The sequence below is a fragment of the Lipophrys pholis genome, assembly GCF_963383615.2.
Source record: "Lipophrys pholis genome assembly, chromosome: 20".
NCBI classification, from domain to species: Eukaryota; Metazoa; Chordata; class Actinopteri; order Blenniiformes; family Blenniidae; genus Lipophrys; species Lipophrys pholis.
Window position 1 is genome coordinate 4297955 of NC_137648.1, and position 11441 is coordinate 4309395.

At 41.5% G+C, this 11441-nt stretch overlaps 1 protein-coding gene across 1 annotated transcript; it reads right to left on the reverse strand.

The window, feature by feature from the left end:
• Positions 1 to 309: 309 nt before the first annotated feature.
• LOC308125760 (lysozyme g-like) lies at positions 310 to 2583 on the reverse strand. The gene is made up of 5 exons (XM_080489736.1): positions 2462 to 2583; positions 1210 to 1287; positions 906 to 1102; positions 676 to 826; positions 310 to 603 (listed from the first exon to the last, which is right to left on the reverse strand). Exons 1-5 carry the CDS (start codon positions 2463 to 2465, stop codon positions 467 to 469), a joined length of 567 nt encoding a protein of 188 aa, XP_080345862.1. The 5' UTR covers positions 2466 to 2583; the 3' UTR covers positions 310 to 466.
• Positions 2584 to 11441: the final 8858 nt, after the last annotated feature.

Genomic DNA, 11441 nt, shown 5'->3' on the forward strand with positions numbered 1-11441 from the left:
GATATTTCTCCACGGGCCGTAGTATTTGGTTTTTCAATGTATTTGAATGAGAGGCGGTGGGATTCGACGTTGGGAACTTTCTAAACAATCTAAAAAAGGCAAGATTGTTGTAATGTTTATAAATGCACTGTATTTAAATTTGGTTAACACTGGCTGAAATTGAACAATAATGAAGAGCCCCGCCAAAGAAATTCAACACACGCTGTGACCGTTTGAAAGTTACGCATCATCCAAAATGGAAAAAGCAGCAAAAACCGCTCCACCTTTACTTATGTAGAGGTACGGAATAAAAAAATATTGACAAGACTACCGGTTTTACTTCTTTATTGAAGTGAGTGTCTTCAAATGTGAGGGTCTTAAAATGTCTGAGGAAAAACAAAGTGAGTGCTCAGGTAGCTTAACACAACATACAGCAGGGATGTGATCTTCACAATTCTTCATCAGTTGTTTCAGTCGCTTGCAGCCACTAAAAGCCACAACTCTCTTTGTAATACTGAGCTCTGGCAACAACGTCGTTGGAGTAATCTCCACCAGTCGTGAAATGATCCACGTCATAACCAGAACGAACATTTCCATCCCCCATGTTGTACGCAGCTATTCCCCCTGCAGACACGAGTTCCAGTGAGTTTCTGTTCATTCAAACATGCAGGGCTTTACTGATTCAGTGAAACAAACCTTTCAGCTGCTGCTCTGCGCTCCACTCAGGGAATTTATCTGTGATCCGTCCAATAAAATCAACGAGGATACCAGTTGCTTGGCGGAGGTGCTCCTCACTGTCCCACCCGCCCAGAGGTGTGTGTCTTCCTCCGTTTGGAGTCACATCCACCTGCAGAGATGGAAATCAGTGTTGGATCAGTGTGGTGTCTTGTGAATTTATTCTGTGTGGATTTGGTGTTGGTCCTCACCTGCATCAGACCCCAGGCCTTTCCATGATCCCCCCAACCATTCTGAAGTTGATTTCCAGCTCTCGACTCTCTGGAGATGATGCCTGCGATCAGAGCAGGGTCTATTCCACAGCTCTGCCCCACTCTATCTATTTTGGATCTGAACCTCTCCATTCTGCCAGAGTCTATCTCAGCCATTTTCTTTGAAGCACGAACCTCTTTAGAGACAAAGTGGAAACCAGGATTTTTGCATCGTGACACACAGGTTAATTATTTTTTTCCACAGTTTATGATGAAGTTGTCTCTATGTGAGTACACGATTTACCTGCGTAGCCCAGGTTGTCCTGCTGAGATGTTTGCCAGGAGGCTCCAGAAGTGGGAACATCCATGATGTCTGCGTAGCCTGAAAAAAAAAGGTTAATTTCCTGATTCTGAACTCGGATAAAACTGAAATGATTATATTTGGCCCAAAACATCTGATAGAGATATTATATAAAGATATAGTAACACTATATGGTATTATTTCGTCCTCCAGTACCAATGTGAGGAACCTGGAGTTCTTTTTGACCAGGATTTATCCTTCAACTCCCACATTAAACAAATCTGCAGGACTGCCTTTTCTCACCTACGTAATATTTTCAACATTAGAAACATGCTGACTCAGAGTGATGCTGAAAAACTAATCCATGCATTTGTTACTTCGAGAGTAGACTATTGTAACTCCCCTATTATCAGGGTGTCCAAATAACTGCTTAAAAAGTCTCCAATTGATTCAAAATGCTGCAGCCAGAGTCCTGACAAGAACCAGCAAAAGAGATCACGTCACTCCAATTTCAGCTTCTCTTCATTGGCTCCCTGTTAAATCTAGAATAGAATTTAAAATCCTCTTTCTAACTTATAAAGCTCTTAACAACCAGGCTCCATCATATCTTAAAAAGAACTGCTAGTCCCATATCTCCCCAGAAGAACACTTGGTTCTCAGAGTGCTGGCTTACTGGAGGTTCCTAGGTTTTCTAAAAGTAGAATGGAGGCGGAGCTTTCAGCTTTCAGGTTCCTCTGATGTGGAACCAGATCTCAGTTTCAGTTAGGGAGGCTGAAACAACTAAAGACTTATCTATTTACTAAAGTTTACAGTTAGAGACCTCTCTCTCTACCTCTCTCTCTACCTCCCCTACCCGAACCAGGGTGGGTTTCCAAGGTTTGGATCTCCCCCCAATCTATCTCTCTGTCTATTCTATCCTTTCCTCTCCTCTATCCCCTCACCCCAACCGGTCAGCAGAAAGCCTCCACCTCTGAGTCTGGTTTCTGCGGGTTTCTTCCTGTTAGAGGAAGTTTTTCCTTTTCCAGTCGCTAATAAATCTGCATTGCTCATGTGGATTTGTTGGGTTTTTCTTTTTTCTCTGTTAAAAGCAGCTAGAAATGACTGTGTTGTATTTGATGCTATATAAATAAAGTTGAATTGAATTGAAAGTTGAATTAATTTAACAAGATAGTGTAGTTAGATTACTAACTCAGCTTGTGAAACACGACGACGTGACACTGCACACAATCCAGAATACAACAAAAGAGACACTTACCCATCGTGTCCTCTTGTATTGGTCCTGTGAAATGAGTGACAGAGCTCTCGGCCGGCCTTTGTTCACGGTTTGACGTCAACAGGCAGACGGGGCTCCGCCTAAATAGGCTGTTTTCTCTTTCCATTCACAATGACTTCCTGTTTCAGCCGAGGAGGGGCGTTACTCTGAGGGGCCATTGCATGAAAGCTGCTGGTTTACAAGAAATGCATCTCAGCAAAGGCACACAAAAAAAGAGCAAAAGAATCAGCTTTGTCACCTTTCAATGACTTTCACTTTCAGGATAAGGTACGATTAACTCCGAGGTCCAATGTTTTTATCTACATATAGCCACATATTTATTTATTTATTTATTTATTTATTTATTTATTTATTTATTTATTTATTTATTTATCGATTTATTTATTTATTTATTTATTTGTTTGTTTGTTTATTTGTTTGGTCATTTATTCATTCAATTATTAATTTATTGTATGAAATATAAAAACAACATCCAGCCCTTCATTACCAACATAACAATGGTCTCAACACATATTTTGCAAAGCCGTGTCATTCATGTGTCCACAGTCAATCTGAAGTCGTGCAGTGTGTATTTTCTTTGTTTTCACTAGGTTCACTTTCGCTCCAAATGTCGTGGATACGCCACAGTTTGTTGTAAATTAGAAGTTAGAGTTGCTAGAATGACTTTGTCTTCTACTCATGGTCAATGGGAGGCACACATAAGCTCAAATTTTTTGCAGATTTCAAGTTGATGTACGAGCGGTTGCATGAATACAATGCACACACTCATACATCATACATGAAGTCAGTATACCATGTATAAATGTTTGTTTATAAATCACAGTTTTTAAAATGTTCAGACTTGTTTTAAACAGAGCTGTAACTACAACTTCCCTGAATCTTTCCTGACGTTATTCAAACCTTGAAATGGGTGTTCACCTTGATGTTTGAGGAATAATAACCATATTATCCCCCTCGTCAGTACGCTATCAGTTTGAGTATACACACACACACTACTTTTTCCGGAAAGTAGTTGTGTTTTTGCTGAATTGTCAGTTTCTGGAGATTTAAAGGACAAGGTCTCCTTGTGTCGAAGCGTGACGTTGTGGTTTGCTCTCTCATCTAGCAGCGAGGTTATCCAGCATAATGTCTTTCTGTGGGGAGTTTCCATGAGTTTTTTACACGTTCTCCCACGACACTCCAAAAACACGCATTACAGATTATTTGATTACCCTGAATTGCTAAATTACCTTTATGTGAAAGTGAGTGTGTGTGATGGTCCATCTTTATTTGCCCTGTGGTGGACTGAGGACCCGTCCGGTGTAAGTCGTAACTTGACCTTCAGTCTGACCCCAAACACAGACGGATGACTGGGCGCACAGACGGACTGTACTGACATCAAATTTGTGTGTCAGAAAGGAGAAATGTGAGACAAAAACATTAATTTTGTTCTTTAATCATTCAGGTGACACCCTCCCGTCTCCTGTATTGTTGGCTAAAGCTAAAACAGCTCAATTAATTCTAAGGTGTAATCATGAAACGTCACGAAGGTATGCTGAGTAACACTACATAAATAACTTTATAAGCTGTGTGTTGTTTTATGATTGAGCCTGTTTTAATGTGCCAGAAGAATTTGATTTACAAAAATGGCTCTTTTGAAAATTACAGACCCCTTGTATAGATTGACCAGTTGACCTAAAGCATCAAACCCATTGTGGTTCATCCCCCAGTGTGACCACAGTGACTTGTCACTGATGGCTCAAACCAATCAGCAACAGTCTGACAGTCTTCATCCTGTTTCTTGTTATTATTTGTCCTAACTCTGATTTCAAGAAGCTCACAGTATTCTATGAACGACTCTCAACCTCTTCAGAGTGTCTTTCTTCTTGACAAAGAAGTCGTCTCTACATCTTACTCAAAAATCAACTTCCCAGTCACAAACGAAAATAGCAAATACGCGAATATCTCTGGCTCCTGGTTTTGATCTTGTCCTTACAATTCAGACGTAAATCTGCAGAAAATGAGCTTCTTGCAGCGGTTTGAAAGATTGGACGACCTTGGGAAAGTCTGGTCCGATTCTCGTCTCTATCCTGTGTGTGTCACGTCGAGCCGACGTGAGGATGGAGGAGGATTTGGGGCGGACAGAAATCTGCAGCGTGAGGAAGCATCTCGTCCACAGTGCTGCGTGATGCATATTGCCAGGATTACACACATTTGTTTTGAGTCGTCTATGACCTCCTTTAATCCGTCACGCCGCCTCTACAGCCTCCCTGGTGCATTCATTAAGACCGGGAGGCGTAAACAGATCGATGGCGCACGAACAGGTAGAGCTGGAGACTCAAACGAGGTCAAATGCATTCGCTGCTAACCACAGAGAAAGAGGGAATAAAAACACACTGCAGTAATTACAGCAATGAGTCACTTATCAAATGCAATGTAAGTTACGTAAATGTGTGCAGGGTCTCAAGTAAGAGCACCAAAACAGGAAGCATCCTGAAGAGTCTTTACAACCATTTTCCTCCACTTTCTCTTCAATAATACTGATAATTGAGGCTGTGATCATAAACATTTTGATAGTTAAAAAAAACAACCTACAAAACTCTTGAAAAGAAATCCAGGAAAAGCATTTGCTTGGAAAATTAGCCATGCATCCATCTTGGATACTGTCTATATCCTGTTCAGGGTCGCCCGGCGCTGGAACCAATCCCAGCTGAGGGCAGGACACAGTCTGGACAGGTCGCAAGTACGTCACAGGACAAACACACGGAGACAAACAACCACACACACTCACACTCACACCGAGGGGCAATTTCAGGTCACCAATTTAAAATATTTGAGCTGTGAATAATTAGAGGATGCTTCAGCAAGGAGAGGGTTCAAATTCTCTAATAATACATACATACATACATACATACATACGCACGCACGCACGCACGCACGCACGCACGCACGCACGCACACACACACATACATACATACATACATACATACATACATACATACATACCCATATCCATTGTTAGTAAGTTACCCATGTTTTTATCCCCTTTAATCTGTTTAACTGCATTTCTTTTATTGTATTCTCTGTATCTTTTATCTATTTTAAATAAATGTGGGAACTGTGCACTTTTGAATTTTATGAATTCTTTGTACAGCACATTGGCCCACTGTGGCGTCTTTAAATGTGCTTTATATATAAAAGTGGGATTGATTTGGATTCCTACCATATGAATAAATATGTGAAAAAGTTGAATAAAAAACCTTTTCTATGATTGATGTTCTCCTGATTTAACGTGACATTTAGCTGTTACTTGACAGTATTTTCACATTTATTCCATGTTTCTATTTGATTCGGTGTTTTCGGGACAGAACTGAGGCGGCTGTTTTTGAACTCTTTATTTGCTCTTCCTTTTTCATCCCTTATCTATAAAGAGGCTCCATTAGCTGAATGTGCTCCCTCCCGTTGTGCCATCTGATCAAAGGATAATTGCAGACTTTTCTGGCACTCTGGAAACATGCTTGTGTGTTTCGATTCTGAAAAAAAAAAAAGAAGAAGGAAGCTCGTAAATGCGTGTTTCCTGCATTCCAGTGGAAACAGCAGCTGCTCGAATGCACAGAGGCTGAAAACACATTTAATTCTGTAACATGTTAGTTTAGAAGGAATTTCTTATGTCCACTGCATATATCAACTAATCAAACATTATGCAAGTTGCAAATAAAACCAAATATATGAGAAGTTAAAACATTTTTTGGTACGGTCTAAGGACAGTATGAAAAATGAAAAGGGTATGAAAACAGTTTAAAACTATATTAATTGTATTCAAATTTGGCAGAAAATACTTCCAAAATAAGAGCAGGCGTTGTGATAAACTTCCCTCCAATATCCACTTTCCTGCTCCGTTCACAAAGGAACACTGTGGCAGTGCGGAGAGCAAACAAATCCAGATATCTTTTTCTCCAGCAACTTCCTCGAACACCTCTCGGCGGAAACCAACACGGTCACAGTCCAGCCAGGAGATATTATCTCTCCAGCGGGTTCTTTTCCTACTTTGAGGGCTCCTAACAATTGGCTGACGTCTAATTGGAGGCGACCGGGGAGCTTCCTAATCAGATCTTTCGTAACATATCCTTCCTGGATGGTGGTTTTGTTTTGTATAGATCCCATTAGGAGTATGGGCGTTAACCCCTGCAAACAAATATTCCCGCCCAATGTTTCTCAATGGCAGAACTGAGACAAAACTGGGGTAAAACTCACTCCCCAATGCCAGAATGCTTTCAGTTCAGCCTTGTAATCTAGCTACCTGAACAATAATGTCACATTTGAAGAGATTTGTCAAGGTGTTCCTGAGCTTTTAGAGTTACATAAAGGGAGGAATCACATGCTCTCGATCATCCCGACGTTTTGACATCAAAATTGTCAAAATCAAAAACTTCCCAGAGAAAGAAAAAAACAATTTCCCACATTTTCATTACACGCAGACATTTCTGCAATGTGGTGAGAAGTAAAAACGTACTTTTTATGCGGCATTAAATGTGTTCAAGATTAAACTACTTCTTACAGCCAAGTGTGTAAAGGCCTCAGCAGCAGTCAGACTCTGTGATAGGTGTGTTGCATGCTCCAGGAGGTCTGCAAAGCTGCACCGAGCATGTGTGCACAGATGTGGAAGACTGAAGAAATCCTCTGTTAGACATCACTCAGATTGGAGGAAAAGCTCAGAACTGACAAACCAAACACTTCTGTGGCCACTGAAGATTCATATTTGAGTGAGCCTGATTAAAAAAGCAACTTCCAAAGCTTTTTTCTTTCACATGGATGTATGTTCGAATGAATGTAACTTGCAAATTCAGGAATGTCGATCTTTTAGAGGCTAAAAGGGGACGTCCCACCACATCATAACATCCATGCATCACACATGAATCACGTTTAATCACATACACATTCATGAGGACACACACCTGCTCCTACACTCAACCCGGCCTGTCAGTTCGAGGCTAATCGAACCTGACTGCCTGAGAATGGGCCGCTCTGACATTTACATCACCTGACCCCGTGTGTGTGTGTGTGTGTGTGTGTGTGTGTGTGTGTGTGTGTGTGTGTGTGTGTGTGTGTGTGTGTGTGTGTGTGTGTGTGTGTGTGTGTGTGTGTGTGTGTGTCTCCTCTGAATATGTCATTCCTGTGGAAGCTTTCATTCAACACTACTTTCAGTTGTGCATCTATTTTTAACTAAAGCAGGTGCACCGAGGACTAAATATGTAAACTTCAGATCAGTGTGGACTTTCCTCTGATTCAGTTTTTTGTTTTGATCTTTGCTTGTACTTAAATGTATTGGACCAGTGCTTTGCTGATCTGTAAACTCATGCCCATATTGCAATATGTACCTGTAAACTTAGGATCCATGACCTGCGTTATCGAATTCATGGGGACGAAAAAAAAAAGAAGCCATAAGCCGTATGACCGGGGCATTTCTCGACAATCTGAGAGCCCCAAGATAAAGGCAGTTTGAAATGTGACTGTTTTTGGCTCTGTCTATTGGATAACATTTTCAAGTGTAGACTGCGGAATTGCCGCTGGTGCACATGCGCACGATGGTCGTGGTAAATAGTTCTTTGCACTTGCATGAGTAGATGTACAATAACAAAAATGGCGGCCTCCAAAGTGTCCTGACGCCCAGTCCATATTCTAGGACTCGGTCTAGTTTTATAGTTGAGAATCACCCGAAATAGCAGTCCAAATTTGTCGCATGTCCACACGGATGTGTATGTACTCCATTAGTATATTGTTCGCTGCATGCATGTGTGGATTCATTACAAAAACAAGCAACAGCACCCACTAGTGGCCAACATGAAAAACTACATTTTTGTCAGCGTTTCTGACGTCTCCGCGTAAACAGGCATTGTTTTCAAAATGTTGTAAATTTTAAACCTTGTGGGTTCACATGAAACTTCATTGTGTAAATGGGGTCTGAGCTTGTTGGTGATTAAAGAAAATTTAGCTGCAAGGCCATTTCAAACTGTTACGACTCAATATACGACAATTTCCTACTTTGTCTCGCACCATGATATCAACGTTTTAAAGTTGGTAAAATGGTCTGCATTTTAATCTTAAAGTTATCCATATGTGTTCTTCACACTGAGCACTGGAAAAACATAATAGAAGTAAAATCTATGAATTGTGAATTAATTTAGTGGGATCCTGAGATGAGATTGCTTATTCTCCCAAAAAATAAAAAAATATGTTTGAGCTGAGAACCTATGTTGGCCACAAAACTCCCCAAATATAAATCTGTACATAAAGTAAAAGTCACCAAGCAAATGTGTTATTGTTAAATTACCCATTAGAGAAAGTATGCGTTTGGAATAATCCCAATGTGTGACGGCTGTCAGACGTTATAATAGGTCTGGTGGGAGGATCCAGCTCCGTTGCAAAGTTACAGAGTGATGCTCATGATAGACACAAAAGATCTGCCATTGCTAAGACCGTGGCCAGTGTAGTTTCTCGAACGTGCTTTTTAATGGAAAATCTACAATGCCGGTACCACTACTGTTGCTTATTAAACCTAAACAGTGGTGCTATCAACTAATATGAATATGGCTAATTAGTGTAAACCAGAGGTATCTGTCCTCGCTATGTGTAGAAGTTTAATTTTTACATGGATTTTCTGGCAAAATGGCAAACAACAAATGTATATGGTCTCATCTGCTGAGTAATTTCTCACACAGCCATTGAAACTCTTTGAAGAGAAGAAAACAGAAATGCAAACAGGTCCAAGATTGTTGAGAAGGAGTTCTTAACAATAAAACATGATTGGTTTATTCCCATGTGAGAAAATTGCTCAAGAAAATTGATCAGAAAAAGATGTTTTTGCTGTAAGAAATTGTGTTCAAGGTTAAAGTGCTCTTTATAACCCAGAGTGGAAGGCTTTAACAGCTGTCAGACTTTGTTATGGATATGTTGAATTCTCTAGTATCTTTGTCATGCTGCAAAAAGTGCACAGGTGTGCACAGATGTTGAGCATGGACTGAAATCTCCCTTTCGGCAGACTGGATGAAATAACCCTTTAAATTCAACACAACATCCTTGCGGGTGTCAAAAACAAGAGACGAGCCGTGTGGAAATCTTTGCAGGGGCTCGAAGTGGCGACGCACAGATTGGCGGGCCGGCTGATGACTGTGACGACGGGGGATTTGGAGAAAAATGGCTGGCCCAGCAGTTTCTCCACAACTGATGGATTAGACAAGCCGAAGCGGCGGCTGCGAAGGAAAAGAGACCGCCCGCCTCTCACTGAGCAAGCCTGACTCCATGCTTCATTTCAACTGGGAATGAAAGAAACAAGTGTGTGTTCGGTGTGAGGCTGCACGGACGCAGGTGTTTGCTGCACTGTGTATGTGTGTGTGTGTGTGTGTGTGTGTGTGTGTGTGTGTGTGTGTGTGTGTGTGTGTGTGTGTGTGTGTGTGTGTGTGTGTGTGTGTGTGTGTGTGTGTGTGTGTGTGTGTGTGTGTGTGTGTGTGTGTGTGTGTGCATAATTTTGCCTGTCTGCTTTTATGATTGTGAGCATAAAAATACGCTCCGCTTGCAGAAATGGGCTTGCGGGCCTGTGTGATGATGGCACAATAAAAGGTTTCTACAGTCAATACTCCAGTGTGGTCCAATAATTTGCACGGGGCTATGCATCGCTGGAAAGTATCTGAATCAATAAGTGTGTAAATAAATTAAACCGGTGATGGGACGGTGCAGGAAATACATCGCCGAATGGCAAAATAAAAATAAAAAAAACAAGTCTGTTAAAAGGAGAGAGCAAGCGATTTGCTCCCGAATCGACGCCGGCAGAATTTATGCGGCTTTGAACAGTCCAAACATGTGAGGCTTTTAGGACCGCGTGGGCGGGAGCAGGAGAAAGTGCAGACTAAATCCAGGCCCGCAGTCTCGATGTAAAAATATGCTAATGCACATTCCTACTACCTGCAGCAAAGGTCGTCTCGCAGCAGCATCGATCCTCTCGGATCTCTTCTCTGACGGGAGATGATCTCAGACAAAGATCTAATTAAGAAATAATCTGACAGAGGATGAAGCCTTTCAGTGGTAAAATAGTCGCCCCTCCTGGGAACAAGAGCGACTCTACAGTGGTTGTTTTCCTGAATACGGGAGAGTCTGGGACCATGTTTGATGTGGCAGATTTAAGACTCCCGACATCTATCCAAGATGTCAGGAGAGAATTTTGCCGTGTAAGTTTTTCCATCAACGTGAAGGTGGAAAGATGCCCGAGATCCTGCCCCAGGGGGACGTCTGCTCAGAGGGGCTGAAGAAGACGAGGGGCTCCTTCCGAGGGCCGCTGGGGTCAAGGCGGAGGGGCGGCGAATCGAGCCATTACAGGCGCAGCAGGAAATGAGTTTGCCACTCGGAGCGGATGGAAAAGCTGGCTGGGATGCCGCGGAGGGTAGGGGAGGTTACCCAGCGTTTGATGGGGTGAGGGGGAGGGCGAGGAGGAAGAAGAGGGGAAACCAAGCAGAGTTTAGAAGTGCAGTACTTAGAGGACAAAGGTAGAAGTTTTCTATCCATCGTATGTTTAACCGCCATAGATTTATGTCATTGTTTATTTCTTCATTTTCCATGAGATTTGTTCTGGTAACATTGTTTAATTTTAAAACCATGTCACCTCGGAGCTCATGTTCAGTATGTGTTGTACGTGAGACTGTTTTTTAAGACTGACAATGTGCGGAAGCAAAAAGTTTAGCATTTGCAGTTTTGGGTTAAATGACACATTTTTTCCAGTTTTCTTTCAAGTAAACTACCCCTTCACGAGGTTTTATGCAGTCAGTGAGGTACGTATAGACATGTATGTTCAGTTAATTTGTACATCTTATTGCATTTTCATGAATGTTCACGTTGCATATGTCGATAATTCGATGATAGATCAATGAAGATATGCAAAAATCTATAAATCCATCAGTTACAAAAAGAATTGTCATTTATTTAGAAGAAGAA